This window comes from Cnephaeus nilssonii (assembly GCF_951640355.1).
Source record: "Cnephaeus nilssonii genome assembly, chromosome: 13".
Taxonomy (NCBI): Eukaryota; Metazoa; Chordata; class Mammalia; order Chiroptera; family Vespertilionidae; genus Cnephaeus; species Cnephaeus nilssonii.
The window spans coordinates 35,702,456-35,723,510 of NC_137084.1; the positions used below are offsets into that span (position 1 = coordinate 35,702,456).

General features: G+C 44.8%; 1 protein-coding gene across 1 annotated transcript in view; it reads left to right on the forward strand.

Annotated features, from left to right (window-relative positions):
* The window catches only part of GALNT18 (polypeptide N-acetylgalactosaminyltransferase 18), a 286,847-nt gene that overhangs the window by 197,687 nt on the left and 68,105 nt on the right, over positions 1 to 21,055 (forward strand). Inside the window, exons 4-6 of the mRNA XM_079787752.1 lie at positions 4,765 to 4,948; positions 6,610 to 6,807; positions 10,996 to 11,110. Of these exons, the coding sequence (XP_079643878.1) occupies positions 4,765 to 4,948; positions 6,610 to 6,807; positions 10,996 to 11,110 (497 nt within the window). The remainder of the gene's footprint in view (positions 1 to 4,764; positions 4,949 to 6,609; positions 6,808 to 10,995; positions 11,111 to 21,055) is intronic.

The following is a 21,055-nucleotide window of genomic DNA, read 5'->3' on the forward strand; positions in this document are numbered from 1 at the left end:
GTCATGTTCTACGAAGACATTTTATTAAAAGTTATTTATAGATATTTCAAAAATAATGAAAGGTAGCTTATGTAGGGAAGAAAAGGTAAAAGACAATGTAGCTTTTAGGCTACAACTTGAAAATCAAATCTTTAGCAAAGTTAGAGAAGCAAAAATGCTCATAGAACCCTGTGATTAGTCATTATATTTGTCTCTGAGCTTCCTGGCAGCCTTGGCAAAAAGGTAAATATGATGGGTTATGAGTTTGAGTTTAGGTAAGTAAAGTTTTTTATATGTTTTTTGAGCTAAGTTCTGAGAAGTATTTATCATATATTATGTATAATATGTAATAGGCAAAATCTTATACAATAGTTTTCTAATAAATATAGAAGTACTCTTGAGATATATTTTTGCTTTGGCAGTTTACAAAGGTTGAATGAAAACCTTATTAGGTAAAGGTGTTTTGAAAAGACTGAGCCAGTGTTATCCAGGGTATTATAGGCCTTTTAAAAAAATTTTATACCAGTTGTTTGGTTAGAGCTAAGGGAAATCACTCTTCTAATCAGCAGCCCCTGTTTGGGATGTAGCTCTCTGAGAACAGGATTTTTTCTCTAGCTGATGCACCAGAAACTTTTATTCTAGTTCACTATTGACAGAGCTCAGAGGTACAAAGGGGCAAGCAGCTCCTATGAGAAACAAAGCCTTTTCATCTCTGGCTGCCACCTTCTTAGCTGGCTCTTCTGTGTCTGAATTCATTTCCTGTGCCTCAGGAGTTCACAATCTTATTTTAACCCCGGCCTCATACCAGAACAATAGATCCTGTTTTGATAGCCTTTGTGTATAACAAACCACCCCAGAAGTTAATGGCTTAAAACAGCAACCATTCATTAGCTCATAATTCTGCAATAAGGGCTGGAGCCCTCATTCTGTAATAAAGGCAGTTCCTTTCTGCTCTATGAGGGGTCAGCCGGGTTTCCTGTGTTCGCAGTCAGCCAGTGGCCGAAGGATCCGAGGTGGCCTCACTCACATGTCTGGGACCTCAGTGGGGTAGCCTGAATGGCTGGGGCCTCTCTGGGCCTCTCATCCACAAGAGCCTGGCTCCGGCTTCCTCACTTAGGGCAGCCAGAGAAGGAAAGCAGAAGCCACAGGCCTCCCAAGGCCTGGGACTGGCAGGAGGTCCCTCCTGCTGCACCCTGTTGTGACAGTGTGTGAGGCAGCTCCACACAGCTGTGAATTCAGAGAGGTGGGGGTTATGGGGGCTCATTTGGGGGCAGTCATCCAGAGCCCTGTCCCATCAACACCATGGAAGTGGTCCCCACAGGCAATGACTCTCACCTGTGGAGCGAGTTACCACCCCAGTTCTCACTTGAAGTGCTGTACACTCGCCACCTCACTGTCAAATATCAGGCTTTATGAGCTCTCTATTTAACGTTCTCAAGAAGGACATATGAGGGGTGGACTTTGAAGTGATGACACAGCATTTTAAGAGAACTCCTGTCAACCATGCATGAAGACCTGGAAGCGTGGGGCACACTGAGTTATGCTGCTCTGTGGCCAACTTCCTGACATTTGTGAGACAGTGGCATCCCCAGGCCTCCCTGTCAGCTGTTCAATCCGAGATCACGGGGTCATTTTTAAATCAGCTAAAGTGAGCTATACAGTGTGTTGGTGGCAGCCCAAAAGTCAACTGAATTTTCTCTGGGCTGGAATGAGAATGCCTGACAGCCCCCACTGGCCCTAGATCTGGACCAGGGTCACACTGTTTAAAAGAATGACTTGAATGAGAATTAAGTGCATGGGCTCATCACTTTTAGAAGCTGGAAAAGTAGAAGGGCTAGATAGCAGACATTGGATAACAGAATCAGGCAGGGAAATATTTTGACTTTGGATAAACAATATCAATCTTTTTGAAAATGAATTAAATAGAAGTAAACATACAACCCTATGTTTTTGTTCAGCACATGCATGTGCACACACAAACACAAGCATGAATACATGCACCCACCCACACATGAAGAGATGGGATGAGGAGGCTTCACTTAGCAGCACCATGTGGAGAGAACCTGTAGGTGTTTGTTTCCGGTAAACTCACTTTGAGTCCAAAGTAGGCAAAGGTAAGGTGACCTTAAACTACAAGAATAGGGGCATAGATTCTAGGATAAGGGAGGTGATTAGTTCCCTCTATTCTGTATAGCCCAATTTACTCCAGAAGTATTAGGCCAATTTCTAGGTGCATAGATTAAAGATGTTAGAGAAAAACGAACATATTTAGAGGGAAGTTCAAGATGATATAAGGACTTGAACTCATGATATATGAGGAAATATGAGGAGGAACTAAAGATATTTGACCTAGAGAAATCCTAAGCAAGACCTGAAGGGTGGTCTTCAACTCGAAATGCTTGTCTTATGGAAGAGGGATGTGGTCTACCCTCTGTGGCCACAAAATAAGTCTTGGGCCAATGAGTGGAAGGTTGAGAGACCCTGGCACTTGAGGGCAAAAGAAAAAAGAACATGTCATAATCAGAGTAGCCCCATGAGGAATGACCCTGTCACTGGAGGGGCTGTAGGATCGCTCATCAGGATAGACAGAGGGGTTCACACCTTTGATGGGTAATTGGTTCAAAACGAACTTTAATATCCTGTCCAACTAGCTCTGAGGTCTTGGGATTCATAGGGACTTGCTCAAGGTCACAGAGCAGGTTAGTAGCTATCCAGGACCAGAGTCTCCTGCCTCCCTCTCAGCATTTCTGCCTTGGATGCCCAGTTTCCTCACCTCTGCGCTGATAACTCAAGCAGGGGTACCATCCATCCAGGCCTTTGGTTTGGGCAGTTTCATGTGCAAAAGGATTTGAAGTCAATGTCTATAGGAGGGCTTACCATCCTGGCAGTGACCATTATGCCTCATTGTCCTCCTGGCATGAGGCCCTTGCACACATTCCTATCTTCTGCTTGGCCACCATGGCCTCGTTGCTTGCAGACTTCTAACCTGGGGTCAGGGCAGAGGAGGAAGAGATGGTTCTGGATGAGAGATTATGAAGAAGGCCTTGTCAACCAGAGATGAATCTCCATCCCTTACAACTCCCAGTGATGGAAACTGTGAGGACGGAAGGAGGGAGCTAACTTTTTTTTTTTTTTGCATTTTCTATGTGTTATGCATTTTTCACACATCAATTCCACTTAATCCTCATAACAACCTAGTTTTCTAGGACTACAAAGTACAAAGCACCACAAACTGGGTGGCTTTGAACACAGAAATCTATTGTCTCTCAGTCCTAGAGTACACACTAGAGGAGTAGACAGGGCCATGCTCCCTCTGAAGGCGGTAGGGAAGGGTCTGTTCCAGGCTTCTCTCCTTGAGCCTTGTGACCTCAGGTGTTCCTTGGCTGGCAGATGGCATCTTCTCTGTGTCTCCTCACCTGTCTTCCTTCTGAGCCTCATTTTCCCATGGGCCTAACTCCGTATCCATCTATCATATTGAATTAGGGGCTAATGCCTTTATCTTAACTTGGCTAAATCTGCAAAGACTCTAATTTCAAATGAGGTCATATTCTGAGGTACAGGGGTTAGACTTCAGCATATCTTTTTTTGGGGGGACAGAATTCAATCCATAACAGTTCACCCTATAGTCACCCCAAGTTCATGTCCTTCCCATATGCAAAATAAACTCACCCCACCCAAACTTCCTCATGGACATCCAGAGTTGGTTTAGTAAAGCAGACGTACAATGCGGTGTTGTTGACTCTAACCACTGTCCTTCTTCTACACTCTGCTGCTGCCATGGGGCACACCTACCATGCACCTGGCACTGTGCCAGCTGCTTTGTGCCCTTTTCTCAAGCCTAGTGGGCTGCTTACATGGTGGGGCCCAGACTGGGCACCAAGGGACACAGAGCTCCTACTATTCATTCTCTGATAAGGAGGGGGCTCAGCCCAGGTGGGTCTGTCCAGGGCCTGGCTGAGAAGATGGGAGGAAGGGTGGGTGAGAGGCAGGTGCTGAGAACACAGGAAGAGTGAGCCTCAAGTTCTGGGGAGGAGCTGTGTTCACAGGTGGGAGAATGTGGCCCACTCAGGTCATCATTTGCGGGGACGGTCCCTCATAGGCTGTTGCCTGCGCTGCTATGGAGAACACAGTGGACATGGCTGCTGTGCTCTCCCCAGTGGAGGGGCGAGGGGCCCTGCTCGGTTGCTCAGGCCCCATTTACAGTTATGAAGAAGCAGGGGACTTGATGTGTAGCCAGGCCCAGCAATAGCAGGCAGCAAACCAATGCAGCTGCTCAAGGGCACAGCTCCTGGTCATGCACGTCCCGGAGAGATGAAGACCCAGCAGGAGTGGGTCCTGGGCTGCCATCTCCGAAGATGCAGCTTTCCCTCGGGATTGGGGGAGGACTGTGGAGGGCACTGGGATGAAGGAGCTGGTGAGAAGAATGTGTTTTTTTGCCATCATTAGACCCAGCTTAAAAGCACACACTGCCCCTCACACGCTGCATGACATTGGAGAAGTTCATAAACCCTTCTGAGCCTCATTTTCCCATGGGCTCATTGTAAAGATTAAATCGTCAATGTGTGTAGGCACATGATCCTATGCAAATTGCTGGGCTCCATAAAGGCTATTTTCATCTCTATTTTACCCTTCAAATCTGAGCTGCACTGGCCATCCTGGGGAACACCAAGGAAGACTGGGGAGGGGAATGGACCCTCCAGCCTCTCTTTGGGGGTCGTTTCTCCACGAAAGGGGGAATGTTTTGATCGTTCCCATTATGCTAACAATACATTTTCTCCCTCACAGAGGAGCTGAAGGAGAAGCTGACAGAGTACGTGGACAAGGTAAATGGCCAGAAGCCGGGCTTCATCAAAGTCGTGCGCCACAGCAAGCAGGAGGGCCTCATCCGCTCCCGGGTCAGCGGCTGGAGGGCGGCCACTGCCCCTGTAGTGGCACTCTTCGATGCCCATGTGGAGTTCAATGTGGGCTGGTAAGTGCCCATCAGGAGAGGAGGGTGGTCTAGGAGCTTTGACTCAGAGGGGTGCAAAGCATGCTGGGATCTCAATCATGTGGGGGTAAGCAGAGAATTCTGGGAACAGGTGAGATGTGGGTGTGTGAGTGACTAGGCAAGGGCTGGCCCTTCAGGGTGGGGGAGGGTCAGGGGTCAATAGGGTCAACACACAGTGTCTAAAGGATATGGTGACATGAGGCTTGACTCTGGCTGGCATGGTCCTCTAGGGGACATGATCTGGCAGAAGGGTAAATGCTACGGGCAAAGCAGAGAGTGCCAGCCCAGCTAGGGACAGGGCTGCAACTCCCAGGAAAGTGAGAGCTGGATCAGACATGAGACAGAAGCCCAACCACACTGACAAGCCAAGGCCTAGTGGGCAGAGGGGGCTAAGGTGGTTTGATGTTGCCAGTGCCCTCAGCTCCCCAAAGGCCAGGCCAGTGGTAGCTCAATATGGCAGATTCTCTCTCCTGGTGAAACTAGGTCTCAGGAAGCCTTTATTGCTCTGCTCAGGGCTGCTGTGAGGGGGAAGAGAACACACACAAGCCTTCGATAGTGTCATCCGAGCAGGGTGGGGCACTTGATACCGACATCCCTCCAGGCCAGAGGGTGTCTGTGGCCCACTGTGTGTGACTGTGCCGAGAGCCTGGGCATGGGAGGACCAGGCACTGGGATTGGCTGAGGGTACCCCCTCCTGACCACTATGCCTGATGGTGCTGGGTCTGCTCACCTCCCAGACTCCAGGTGCCACCCTGCCTCTCTGGAGTGGGGTGAAGAGTGCCATTTAGCAGGAAGGAGCAGCCGGGCGTGCACGCAGCATGCCTGGATTTGGGCAGACTTTTACATAACAGGCCAAATTAAGATTGCAGTGTGGCTGTTTTTCATAGCTGAAGTCCCTGCTTGCCATTTGTGACTATTTAAAAGGCATTTTTGTTGGATTTATAGCCAGGAGAGGAGAGGGACACTTACTATTTCAAGCTGATTTAAATAAACAATTATGCAACAATTCATTATTAATGAGAAGCTTATCATTACTCTCTGCAAACACTTTTCTTGCCTGGTACCCATAAGGGTCTCTGGCTCCCTGGAAGCCAGACCTGCCACCTCTCCTTGGGCAGAGGCGAACATGTGGGGTGGGTGGGGTTTGGGGGGACACAAACGGAAGGACCCAGGCAGCATGAAGGAAGTTTGTTCTCACCCCTGTCTCTGCCATCCTCATCTGCCTCTGTTTCCTAGTTAAGGCGCTGAATTTGAGCAAAATCAAAGCCCATGTTGAAAGCTTCCCAGGGGACCTCAGATCTGTTTCTTTCTTCTTTCTTTAGGTCTTGATTTTTTTTTTTTTCCTAGTGAAAAAAAAATGAAATGAAAGCAAGCAGACACAAGGATGTAAGGCACTAAGAATCTCTCAGCTCAGCCCAGAAGGTGCTAGAGGAGTGGTTGGGCCTCTTGCCAGCCCAGAAGTATGGGGGTTGGGAGGCTGTTAGGGCTCCTTCCCAGGAGGAGAGCAGCGCTCCCCTGGAGGAGAGGTCCAGGTGTCCCTTTCTCTTTCCACAGGGGAGGGAGCTGTAGGAGCTGTCAATCTGGTGTTTCTTCACCTTGGAGGCAGTAACCCCTCCCTCCCTCCCTCCCTCCCTCCTGCTCAGGGCGGAACCTGTACTCACCCGCATAAAGGAGAACCGGAAGCGGATCATCTCACCGTCGTTTGACAACATCAAATACGACAACTTTGAGATAGAAGAGTACCCGCTGGCCGCCCAGGGCTTTGACTGGGAGCTGTGGTGCCGCTACCTAAACCCCCCCAAGGCATGGTGGAAGCTGGAGAACTCCACGGCCCCGATCAGGTACGGCATCCTTACCTGTGATCTCTCTGCCTCGTCCTCCAGGGCAAGAGCTCCCCTCCCAGCACAACCCTTATTCCCCAAACTCCAGTCCCATTATGGGATGGGGGGGTAGAGTGAGATGAGCGGTGATGGAAAGGAATTACAAGTGACCTCCAGTCACTGCTCACCGGCCCTGTGGTCTCTTTTCAAAGAGCCATGGCTCCCAGATTCATTCAGAGGCTCACAGTTACTCATTCCAACACATCACTGTGGGGCACCTGCTGGGAGCCAACTACTATCTACGCTGGGTGCTTGGGATCCAGAGTGATTAAGATTCAGTCCCTGCCAGCAAAATCCTGAAGTCGAGTGAAGACAGACACAATAATTGGAATAACAAATTATTCCACCACGCTGGTGGGAACCACATGGAAAGTAGGGAGAATCCTTTGCTGAGAGTGTAGCATCTGCACTAGTTTCTAAGGGCAAGTAGGAGATCGCAGGCTTAGGCCGAAGGCATCCATATGTGAAGGAGCGGAGTGAGTTCCTGGGCACAGAGCAGGTTCAAAGGGAGCAGCCTGAGGCCACGAGGCTGGAGGGAAGGAGCGGCAAGACCAGACCTCATGGCACCCCCTGCGCCTTGCCGATGTTTGAGCTTATCCTTTAGGACTCAGATGAAAGGAGCTTCAAACTGCATTTCCAAGGTCCCAAACTCTTTCAGCCTTTGCTGCTACCTTCACAGACCCCCGAATGACTCCCCTGTGCAGCCTGTTTTATGGATCAGGACTCCTGAAACAGCCGTGCCCACGAGCCCTTGTTTCTGTCTGGTTAATCACAGATCAGGCGCCTTTGTGCTCCCTGCAAAGGGCTGCCTGTTAAATGCATAGACACACGAGAAGGTGGCCTAGGGGACAGTCCCTGGAATGAGAGAGATTAGAAACTTGATGTCACTTTGTATTACATGAGAAAGGAAGATTATGAGAAATGTAATTGAGAGTGGGTGATTATTAGCTAGGATCACATTTTCCTTGCCAGAAGAAAAGAACACATTATATTCATATTTAAAACAGGATGGAAGAGAACTCCACCTGGCTCTCCTGTGCTTATCTCTACTACCTATCTGTTAGGCCCCTGCCACAATTTTGTGTTGTGAAGTATTTGTTTGGAGGCCCCTGTGTGCAAGGACCTTTTACCCACATGGTCTCATTTGCTCCTCATCATAACCTGGTGACATCCCTGGTTCATTGTGTCATCCTGGTTCACAAGATGAGGAGAGTAAGGCTGACCAGGGAGAATGGCCCTGCCAAAGGCTCTGGCCAGCGGAGCCAGGACCCAAACCCAGGTCAGTTCAATCCCGTGCCTAGTTGTCATCCCCCTAGTCACCCACCCTTGAGCTCAGGCCTGGGATGGCTGAATTCTGCCCCAGGTCTGTTGACTGTTGGAGGGAAATACTCCACCATGTAACAAGCATTCTTACAGAAGCCCTCACTGGTGTTAGCTGTTTCAGCCTGGTCTTCGGAAACCCACATTCTAGGTCCTTCACAAAGAATAGTGTCTCACTCTCATATTTTCCTTCCCCTGCTTCTTAGCAAGACCTGGGCTGAGAGAAAGTATATTAATGGAGAAAACACTCCTGGTTTTATCCCTAGATAAAGACAGCCCCACAGAAAGTTGTGGGTTATATAAATGTATCATACCCACCTGGGCCCCTGTTTCCTTGGGCTGTACTTTGGTGCTTTGTCCACACACGGCATGAGCTGCAGGAAGAGCCCAGAGGTATCTTCTGCTGCGTTCTGCAGGTGTGTCTTTGAGATGGTTTTTCACTGTGTCCTAAAGTGACTGACCTCTTAAAGAAGACTGACAGAAGAGATTTCTTTCAAATTCACTGCCAGTCAAAGAAAGCCTGGCTATCCCTGAGGAATTAGTATGATATTTCCACATGGGGCCTGTAAATCTTATTTCTAAGACCAGGTATGTTCGTGTTCAGCTCAGCCACCAGGAAGCTCAGAGTCTACCTTGTGGATCCACTTTACGAACCGTGAGGAAGGACCTAATGCTGCACGTGCATTCTAACTAGCCCCCAACTTCGTGGTGAATTTTTTGTCTTTTCAGACACTTAACTATTTTATTGTTCTTGTCAGCTCTTTCTAATTTGGGGGGAATGAGACAAGGTATAAATCAATACAACTTTCAGATTGACTGAGCCCACTTAATACCCCCGCTGGTTAATAAGGAATGGACTGCCTGAGGTGGCCTGTGCTCTTTCCCTGACTGGGTCTGGCCAGATGGGGAAGGCTCCGTCCTGAATGTCCAGCAGTGCCAGCTCAGTTCAGCACTGCAGGAATGCTCAGGGAAAGGCTGAGTACCCACTCTGCCCACCTGCTGGGCTGATGTCTTATGTCACCATGATTTAGAGGGGATTCTCTGGGCTTTTGTAATGGGCAAGTGCATCTTTTAAAATGATCTTTTGAGTACCAATTATGTCCCAGAGGATTTCAATACTTAATTTCATCCTGTGAGGTTATATAGTTGATTCTCTTTCATAGATATGGAATCAGAGGCTCAAAGAGCCCAGGGAACTTCTCCCAGAGAAACAGCCATAACGGGGATTTTTTCCAAGGCACTCACTTCCAAGGCCAGGGCCAAGCGTCTCCCACCAGAGCAGGAACTCACTCTGCTTTAGGAGAGGTGGACTGACCACCCTAGGTACCTGCGATCTAGGGAAGGTGAAGCCATTCAGAATAAAATGCTGTGATTGAAAGGAGGAGGGGCAGGGACCCCCCAAGCGCCATTCTCCACCTGAGCAGCTTCTGGCATCAGTCTTCTCCAAAGACATAGCCCGCCCAATAGCTGTTTCCCCACGTGGATGAGTTTCCAGTTTCAAAGATGGGTCTATTTGCATGTGACTACCAGTTTTCTCATCGCTGAAGAGTCTTCATTTCTCCTTTTTTTTCTCTTTCCCTCCAAATCCTTCAGCCACCAGCTGATAGGTTGCTACACAAGCACTAGAAATGGTAGCTGTGTGCAGTGGAGCAATGCAGAGTCATTGTTCCCAGCAGAGAAGCAGTCCACACACCCTCATGCTAATTCACCTAACGTGGGTCACTCCTGGTAAAGTTCCGTGAAGGGTATCCACACACAGCCGGTGAGTCCCACGCTCATGCTCACCAAGGAAAGGCCTTCCAGCTGCTGGACCTGCTAACTGTGGATGTGTAGCTCCAGCCTAAGACCCATGCTGAATTCTAGACCAGGTGTTCTATCTCAGGCCTACCTGTTGGATGTCTCCCTGCAGGGTCCCACAGGCACCTTAGATCAGTGTTCCCAGAAAGGAATACTTGCTTCTGAAGCCAGCTTCTTTTCTGTACCCAATTTTGATGTGTGGCCCCACCCCACCATCACCCAAGCCAGAAATCCAGCTGCCATTCAGATTACTCCCTTGCTTTTACCTTCATAATTCATCTATTTCAAAGTTCTGCTGATTTTATAGTAAAATATGTCTTTAGACAATCCCTATCTCCACTCTTGGCCCGGGTCCTCATCATTTCCAGGGCTACCTGGATATAGCAACAGGCTTCCTAACTGGATTCCTAATTTCCACCCAGTCTCCTACAATTTGACTTCCCTCAGCTGCCCGAGGATTAAAACACAGATCTTTAAAAACACAAATCTGCTCATACCACTGTCTGCTTAAAATTTCTCATGGACACTCCTTGATCTATAGATAAAATCCAAATTATTTACCATGCTAGCCAAAGCCCCAGCTAACTTTTCTAAGTGGACCAAGTTGGCATGCAGAACCCAAGTTGGGGAAGGGTGGGAAAGTTGGCAGAGTGCCCGGGTAGAAACAGAGACTGGCTGTGCAGTTCAAAGTTCAGGGACCAGGGCAGCTATAGATACAGACGTTCAACTCAGACTGGTAGGCTGAGCACCACTTCTGTGGGCTAACACAAATGCAAGCACCAGGGGGACTGATGGCTGGTCCCAGGACAGGAGCTGGCTGCTGCAAGCCCTCTGAAATAGCCTCCCTGGGGTAGCTGGTGAGGGTAGACCTGGGAGGGCCACTCAGAGAACGAGCTCTGCACCAGCTTTGGCAGCAAAGGAAGGAAAAGGACCAGCTCCGCCTGGTGGGAAGGTACCACTGCTCTCACTCCCCTGGCAGAACCATGAGGCAGCCCCTCTGCTAACCTGGCCCATCTCCCCTCACCCCTGCAGGAGCCCAGCCCTCATTGGCTGCTTCATTGTGGACCGCCAGTACTTCCAGGAGATTGGCTTACTGGACGAAGGCATGGAGGTCTATGGAGGCGAGAATGTCGAGCTCGGGATCAGGGTGAGCAGGGATTCTCACCCACAGGGCTTGGCTCAGCTCCCCAAAGGGTGAATGAATTTAGGGGGTGGAGAAATGGGGCTCAAGGTTGAGGGTCATGTACTGATTCCGAATGTCCATTCACTAAGCTTGGTCCATCTGTATGCAATCAGCGCTGATTGGGATGAGATAGAGACACAGGATGGGATCTTCAGAATTTTCAGGAAGAAAATGACTTCAGAAACTGCATGGTTGGGGGTGGGGACATGGAAGAGTTGAGCTCCCAACTCAAAGAAACAACCTCTTTGTTAAAACCAAACATATACTCCTCTGGGGTGAGCAAAGTTGTGCTCCAGGTGTAGGCATCAAAGGTTGGATGAACAAGATTGACCCTCAGAGTCACCTCCCCTTGGGATCTCTCACTCTGATATTCTCAGTCTCCTCCACAGTGGCCCATAGACCTTTCCTAAAGACTTTGTCAACAGAGAGCTACAGGGAAATAAACTCATGGAGTATAAGCAGCAAAAGATTCCATGCTGGTAAGACCCTCAGGCCAGTTCATGCCTCATACCATTTTCTGGAGGTGGCCCCAATCCCACCTCAAAGCATAGGGCCCTTCCCAGCTATCACTGCAAGGTGTGAACCCTCAATACACACCATTTAGTTTCTCATCCCAGAGAAATATTTCCCAGGCTCTGCCCCTTTCCCTGGGCCCATGAAAAGATAATTCCAAAACAAACCCCTCCCCATGCCTGATGGGATGCACAGGTCCCCTGGTGGTTGGCAAGAATGGAATGATGGATACAACAAAGGACCTGGTCCTAGGGGGAAGCCCATGCCTCTATCTAGGTTGTGGTCCTATGAAAAACCCAACTTTCAAGCTGTGGTTGGTCCCTTCAATGGTCCCCACTGTCCTCTCCATGGGGATCTTTAAGCAGCTTGACACATCCATGCACTGCAGGCTTGCCAGCCTTTGGAGGAGACTTACTAGTGTTCATGGCAATCAAAATGTACCTCCTTACTGTCCGCCCCGCATGCACACTGCACCAATGCCTGGCTGGCTCCTACTGGTAATCCACTCTCACACCTTTGGCCTTAGTGTCTGACTATACCTGGTATCTCCAGTTTCTAATATTCAGTTCCCACTCAAGAACTCCAGCTTTGACATACCTTCCTGTCAACTCTGACCCCCTTAGCCCTCCTACCCACTGGACAGCCTGCTGGTCCCGCACATCCTCCAGCGTGCCCTGAGGGGAGACTGGGCACCTCCAATGAGCATCTCACATCACCTGCAGTGGCCTGACAGGTACTGTGTGAGCTGAACTTGTTGCCCAGACTGAACACTAGGGCTTTGAGGCCTGGCAGCAGGAGCAGCTTCTCTGAAGAAGAGCTTAGAAAACACTTCCTGACAACTGTATTCCCTGAACCTGAGACAGTGCTTTGGAGGCAGTCAAATGCACGGGCTTATTGGGGAGCTAATATATTCATAGAGGACAGTGCCTGCATAATCACCTCATTTTTAAAGCTCTCCCTACACTGGTCATTTATCCGGCACTTGCGTCCTTACCATCTCATTTCAGCACCGCTCCTGGATAAGTGCTTGCCCCCAAACATTATATTTTTCACTAGGAGTTGCTGCCAGGAATTGGCTGAGCGAGCAGGTTAGCTTCTAGTCACTTATGCTCTCTGGGTAAAAATATCTGGAACGGAGAAAGGAATTAGATTTGTGAACTCTGCTTCCAACACGTCTGTGAGTCAATCACAGAGTGATGGGAGATTTCTGGCTTCCCCTTGCCTAGGTTATAAAGCTGTTCTGAGCATGGGCCTAGGTAAGCCTTTCAAATACTTGTTAAAAATCTTTGAGTGGTTTCGTGTTCAGGGTGTAAAATACAGTGCAAAATGTTGCCTGGCTGATTTTTCCTTCATTTCTTCCCTCCTACTTTAGGGAGATGAAGTATCATCAGAGTTGAAGGAAAGGTGGCTTTTAAAGCAGGGACCCAGCAACTTGTTGGCTGGCAGAGCTGAGAACAGAGGTGGGGCTAGTTCATTTGAATTCTAGTTCCCTTTGTAAAGAATACAGAACTGCTGAGTATCTCTAAAATAGACTTCCACATTTTGTGTGGTTGTCAGTGTTTTTCTTTCATGTTTTATGAGTTAACATCTCTGAACCTCACTTTCCTCTTCTAGGATTTCCCATCAATTACCCCACAGGATTGTGTGTGAAAGTGACAGACATTGCTTTTCTCACCTCATTTTGTCAGAGATCACTATTCAAGGTCCTTACCCATCTGGAACACAGAAGTAGTGTCATTTGCACAATTATTCAGTACCTGCTCTGTGCCAGCGATTGTGCTAGGCACTTTACTTATGCCATCCATCTATAAAACATTCTCAGAAGTAGCTGCTATTGTAATATCCCTTTTTTCAGATGAGGAAATTGTGAAATTAAGAGCTTACATATCGTCTCAAGGTCATACAATTTATAAGATGTAGAGAAAGGGTTCAACTCCAGGTCTTTATGATTTGAAAGACTAGATAGATATACCACAGGGATCTAGAGATAAAAGCCCTTATAACATCCAAAAAAAAGGGGTATTACAATGTCCTTGCAGCAATTACCTTCTACTTTATTCATTATTGTATCTGCTGAGTTCCCATTTAAAGCCTTATTCTTACCTTGCAATCATTTCTAATATGTTTTTTTTAAACTTATGATTTCTAAGTCCACAACTTAGTGGGAGAAGGAAAAGAGCTGCTATGGCCAAGCAGAATGAAAAGAGTGGGAAATAAGAGCTGATGTTGTGTAGAATTCATAACGATTATGTAATTGATGGCTATGAAGGTGCTAGGATATATAAGAAAGCATTTGAGAGCTGGCAAGGAATTAAGAAATTGTTAGACAATGTTATGGGTGGAATTGCACCCCCTCAAAAATATGCTGAAGTTCTAACCCCTTGTACCTGTGAATATGATATTATTTGGAAACAAGGTCTTTGCAGATGTAATTTAGCTTAAGGTGAGGTCATAGTGATTTAGGGTGGACCCTAATCCAACATTACAGGGCCTTTATGAGAGACACACAGGGAAGATGACCATGAGAAGATGGAGGCAGAGAATGGAGTTATGTTGCCACAAGCCAAGGAATGCCTAAGGCCACCAGAAGGTGAAAGAAGGATCCTTCTTTTAAGGAAGGTTTCTTCTCTCGAAGTTTTAGAGGGAGTATGGCCAATACATGATTTTAGACTTCTGGCCCCTGGAACTGTGAGAGAATACAATTCTGGGTTTTTAGGTGATCCAGCTTATGGTACTTTGTTATCACAGCCTAAGGAAACTAATACAGAGACCAATAGTTAAGGGAAAGTAGGAACTAGAGAAAGCCCGAGTCTGTTCTATTTGAAGAATCTGGTGACTTCGAGATTGTTTTCTCAATTTCATAGAGTACAGGAACAAAATACAAAGCCTAAGTCTTGCCCAAGATAAAGAGTGTAACAACATATCCTCCCTCCCTACACACACACACACACACACACACACACACACACACACACACACAGCTCCCATGAAGCTGGGACTCCATAGGCCAATGATCGCAGTATAAAGATGAATTAGAGATACTCCCATCCTCACCCTCTTGGTCTTCTGCTGGGAAGATAGGAAAAAATTGTCCGCTATGAATCCCTCCCTTGGATTTATAACTTAAAATCAAAATACTTCCTGGTCCAGAAAACCTCAAGAATAGTATTTAGCTTAAAGTTGTTGGAAATTCTTAGGCATCTGCAAAAGTGTATACAAGTCCTCTCTGGAGAAAGACCCCTTTAACTCATGCCACAGATTTCCCACAGCTAGAGTTCCAAGGGATATGCAGTCACTTAAAACCACACACACACACACACACACACACACACACACACACACACACACACACACAAAGATAGGGATAAAAGAAAGCACCCAGAGCAAACACCAGCAAAAGGATTGGACAGCCAAATTTGACCCACAAAGTCTTCAGATATTGAATCTATCAGGCACATGATATAAAATAAGTTGTGTAATATATTTAAATAAAAATTTTTAACACCTTTAAAATATGAATAAGAAGCAAGACACTATAAAAAGATGAGTCATATTAGGATAAAATAGAATTTCAAGCATGGAAAATATTAAAAATAAAATTAAAAACTTAATGGATTTATTAAACAGTTAGACAGACATTGTTAAAGGAAAGAAATTAGTAAACTGGAAAATAGACCTGAAGAAATTATTTAAAATCAGCCTAGGACAGTGGTCAGCAAACTCATTAGTCAGCAGAGCCAAATATCAACAGTATAACGATTGAAATTTCTTTTGAGAGCCAAATTTTTTTAACTTAAACTTCTTCTAACACCAATTCTTCAAAATAGACTCTCCCAGGCCGTGGTATTTTGTGGAAGAGCCACACTCACGGGGCCAAAGAGCCGCATGTGGCTCACGAGCCGCAGTTTGCCGACCATTGGCCTAGGATGATAAAGAAAAAAAAGAGGTTGAGAGACATTTAAAATTGAGGGAGAGGGTCTAGTATTTTAGAATTCCAAATGGAGATGATAAAATGAGAGGATGTTTGGTCCCAGAAGAAAGAACACCTTTATTACATTCATCCCTTCCAATTTATTTGCAATTATTTTGCATTGTAGTTTTAAATTTTTAATTCATTATTTTTTAGTTTTACTCATTGTTGACAGTATTATAGATGCCCCCATTCCTCCCCTTTTCCCCCTCTCCACTCAGCCATGGCTCTAACCCCGGCCTTCTCCACACTATGGTTTGTGCCCATGGGTTATGCATATATGCATATATCTTTCTTCCAGGACCAAACATCCAGGCAGATTCCCAGGTTTACAGTGCAATTGTTGATTTTAATACCAGTCCCAAGTCATAAAGAAAAGTCTAAATTGTATTCTGTGTAATCTGTTCAATAAGACAAAAGATCCACATACCATATTTTCCGGCGTATAAGATGACTTTTTAACCCAGGAAAATCTTCTATACGCCCAGTCGTCTTATACGCCAGAAAATACGGTACATATCTAAAGATTTCTTTGGAAAATGTTAAACTTCAGATATTGAAAGAGACAACTCCTTAGTTATGTGGAATTGACAAAAGAAAATTGATATGGCCTAGCTTATTTATAATTCCTTGAAATTAAATTATTTAATATAAACAACAGCTGTCTGCCCTAACCAGTTTGGCTCAGTGGATAGAGCGTTGGCCTGCGGACTCAAGGGTCCCAGGTTCAGTTCTGGTCAAGGGCATGTACCTTGGTTGCGGGCACATACCCAGTAGGGAGTGTGCAGGAGGCAGCTGATCGATGTTTCTCTCTCAGCGATGTTTCTAACTCTCTTAGCCCTCTCCCTTTCTCTCTGTAAAAAATCAATAAAAATATTTTTAAAAAATAAACAACAGCTGTCTCCAGTTTTCTGGAATAGAAACCATAGAGGTAGGATGGGGAGGGAAAGCCTGGCATCACGACTGGGCTAGTGGCCTACCGTGGTGTCCAGAGCAGGCATTCAGACGAAAGAGACCCCTCCTCCCCATCTTGCCCAAGATGTAGATGGATCTTGACTAGGTTGGGCTCTTTGGTCTGTATCACAGAGAAGAGAGTGATCAGACAGGACTCTCTGTTGGACACCCACTGGGGCATATCTGCAAGTGACTGACTCTTTGGATATCTGTGCTTCACTTACTTGTGGGTTCTTGGCATTTTTGAGTCTCTGTCTTCAAACATTTATTATCATCTGTCTCTTTAGAATATGGTCTGTTATTATAATGCTTCTTAAATAGCTTTTCACCCTCCAGGCTGACTGACCTTTTACCATCTGCTGGATAATTCTCTTTATTTTGGCTCACCCATGTTATCCAAGTCCTAGTGCCAGGCTTGCTGCTCTTGCCTAGCCTCACCATAAGTCTGACTGTGTGGAGGACAGCTTCCTGTGAATGATTCTGCCCCGACACCCTATGAAGCTGAGCAATGTCCAGGATAGGGGAAAGTCCAGCCGACTTGCTCCACGCTTGACCTTGTGGTCCCCAAGGAATTGTTAAAGGTTCTCTTCATCTGGGTATCCTTATCTAATAGGTTAATGAAGCAGAGATTTGCATTTGAGATTTCTCAATACCTCAGAGAGTGACTTTATTTTAAATCGGTGACATCTTTCTATTGTCCTAGTCTGCTAGTTTTCATCCCCTCTCTAAAGTCTTCTTTCACAGCCATGGAGTATCTAGGATCTCTGCATGGCATGCCCTGGGAAAATGCAGAGGCCATTTCACAGGGCCTGAGGGATGAAGGAAGCAAGAAGGTATGGACACAGTGGAAGGAGTAGACTTTACAAACTTCATAGTCTCTGGGATCAGAGATGTCTTAGTCCCTGGACTAGGTTCATCTGTGGCTCCTCTATCCACTAAGAAACAATGGCAATGCCTTTTATACGTATTTTCAAAAATCTTTCCCTACAGTTACCCTGTTAAATGCACACAGCAATCAAGTGCTGTAGGCAAGCCAGATATCATTACCCTATAATGTTTTAAGATTAAAAAAAGTTAATTCATTCTCATACTTTGTTATCTCAATATTATAGTCATTATTTTAATAGTAAAGATAACAAGACATCAATTTAAGTGCTTTGCACACTATGAAGTGTTCTATCTATACTATACAAAACATGATCATATCTATTATATGTGTAGATATATGTTATATAAGTACACTATCATACAGTTTATATAGTGATTTATTTTTTAAAACATTCTTTAATTTATATTATTATGGTCCTACTGAACTTTTTATTCAGATAACATTCAGGAATCTATATTGTAAGTAAAGAAATCTCACTCAGGCTAACTGAAAGAGAAAAGGGATTTATCGCAGGCTCTTGGATATCTCAAATAATTAATGAGAAGTCTAGAGAAGCTGATGCTGAAATCAAGCTGAAATCAAGACTAGATAGCAGGAACCATAGCCAAAGCCAAGTGGTAACCATGGTCTATTTAGGATAAATAGACCATTGCCATGAATAGATGTCCTACCACTGGATACTGAGCACCATTCCTCAGGTATTGGTGATATTCACCAGGATTCTGAGTCCTGCGTGAGAGCCTACTGTTGGCTAAACCTCAGTTATACATCCATTCCTTAGCTTCTAAGGGACAGGGACCAGTCATATATGCCTCCTTGCAGCTTCCAGAGGCCCAAGAATTATACATTACATGGTCCCTAATATAGGAAGGGGATTTAAACTTGGGTTTAAGTGTCCTCTACAATAAGTAATATAATATCTAGGGTAGTGCGCTCTATAGTCTGGATATTTCATCATAAATGGGATTTTTAAACAACCTCTTTATTATGGATAATTTCATATGTATGCAAAAATAGAAAGATTACTGTAACCAATCCCTCTGTATCAATCACACAGTTTAAAACTCATAGCCTGTTGGATTTTAATCTCTACTCCAATCCAATCCTCCCCCAACTCCAGTTATTTTGAAGCTATCCCCAGACATTATAGCATGGAAAAGTATTTCAATCTATATCCAAAATAGATGAGAACTTTTTTTTAAAAAAAAAACATGACCACAATACTATTTTCAGTCCTAAAAGTATTGAAAAGAATTCCCTAATACCATCAAATATTCAGTGCTCGTTTCCTAATTCCTAAGTTTTTGTTTGGTTATACAATTTGTTTGCTTGAGTCAAGATCCAATTGTTAATATATCTTTTCAAGTGTTTATTAATCTACTATATTTCTCTTCCATGTGTTTTGTTTCCCCTTGTAATTTATTTTTTAAAAGATCAGGCCATTTGTCCTATAGAGACTCCCACGGTCTAGATTTTCTCGATTGTGTTCTCCTAATGTCATTTAACATGTCCTTCTGTTCCATATATTTCTTCTAAATTGGTAGTTAGATCTAGAGATGTAGGTTCAATTGTGCAGCAAGAATATTTCATAGGCAGTATTTACGTAATTCCATCACGTAGCACATGATGCCTATCTGTCTACCCATTTGTGATGCTAACCGTCATTGCTGATTATTGCCCAGATGCAATAATTCATTAGGGATGGCAAAATGATGACATTTTCATTTTACTTCTCCTTCCGCATTTATCAGCTGGAATAACTGCTGGTGCACAATCACCTATTCTTTGGTTGCTCGGAAGTACGACCAAGTTCATTTAAAAACATCAGAATAAATAATTCTATAACAGCTTTCAAAGTACTGAATTGATTTTTCACCACCTTCCAAAGGGGAACATTTCATTTTTAGCATTTTTAGTGTCATTATGAATTTCCATATATTTGATGTATCTCAGTTCATTACATTTAACATCCTTATTGTTTTGCAAATTTTCACCTTTGGCCATTGAGAGTCTATTGACAGTAGTTCTAAGTCCTTTTGCTTCTTGACCGGCTTCCCTGCCAGCAGAGGTGTTCCAGGCTCACCTACGCAGTTCCTGCTCCTGACCAGTGGTCAGCCAGTTCCCCAACGAGCCCAGCTTTCTGGGAGGGAGAGTGCTATTTACAGCCTCCATCCAGGGCTGCATATTGCTACTGGCTTGGCCCATGTTTCTAGGTCTTTTCAGTCGTCAGAGCTAGAAATTATCTTCGTAGAAATAAAATACTCCAGGTGTTCGTGGTGATCTCTCTGGCGCAAATTTAGAACTACTGGGTTGTTACTTAACCTTATCCATCTTGTATCTACATTGCCTTTCTCCCATGCCAAAATTTTTGGGTTTTAATGATACCAACATATTTACTTGTTTGTTTTATTCCTCAGTATGCACACAACTGTCTCAGAACAATTTAATATCTTTTGCATTTCTTTTTGTCTAGGTTGTATTCCACTAGAGATATACTGTTAAATGACTGTAATTTAAAGTCACCTGGAATAGTTCCTCACTGTATGGTTATCTTACCGACCAAATACACAGGTCCATTTGTCTCATTTTGCTTTTGATTTTCAGGAATAGATTTTTTTTTCATATTTAACTTTTTGTCACTATTAAATACTTACATAATTCCAAAGTGAAATCTGTAAAAGACAGTGTCTTCAGAAAAATATACCTTCTATCACTGCCCTCGTCATCCTGTTTCCTTACTACCTGTAAAAAATATTTTTTCTGTTTTACTTTGTACTTTAAAAACTACAGTCGTGTAAGGCATACTGACTTTTCTGTCAAGGATGGACCACATAAATGATGTTGATCACATAAGATTATGATGGAGCTGAGAAATTCCTATCGCCTAGTGGCATAGCAGCCATGATGTCATAGCACAACCCATCACTCATGTGTTTGTGGTGATGCTGGTGTGAACACACCTACAGCATGGCCATCACACAAAAGTATCGCACATACAGTGACGTACAGTACATAACACTTGATAATGATGATAATAAACAACTTTGTTCCTGCTTTATGTATTTGCTATTCTATTCTTTTTATCTTTATCTTAGAGTATACTCTTTCTACTTATAAAAAAATGTTTCTGTATACTCTGTCAGCAGCCTCATATCATATGTCTTGGGTGGCGTACGATCGCATCAATTTCTCTTGTGCTTGATTTAATCTCATGTTTTGTTCAGTAACGTGCTGTTCAGGCTTGTAGCCTAGGAGCAATAGACAGTACCATGCAGCCTAGGTGTGTAGAAGGCTGTACCATGCAGGTTTGTGTAAGTGCACTCTATGATGTACACACAATGATGAAATCGCCTAATGACACATTTCTCAGGATGTATCCATTGTTAAGTGGCGCATGACTGTATAAGAAAATATGTATAAGTAGTCACCTATCTCTTTCTTAGATAAATGGTAGTATACTATGCACACTTTTCACTACCTTGTTGTTTTTTCATGATGAATATTTTTTCTGAAGATCACTTTATAGTAGTATAAAGTTATGTTTCTCATTGCTTTTCTGTGGCTGCATATTACTCCAGTGTGT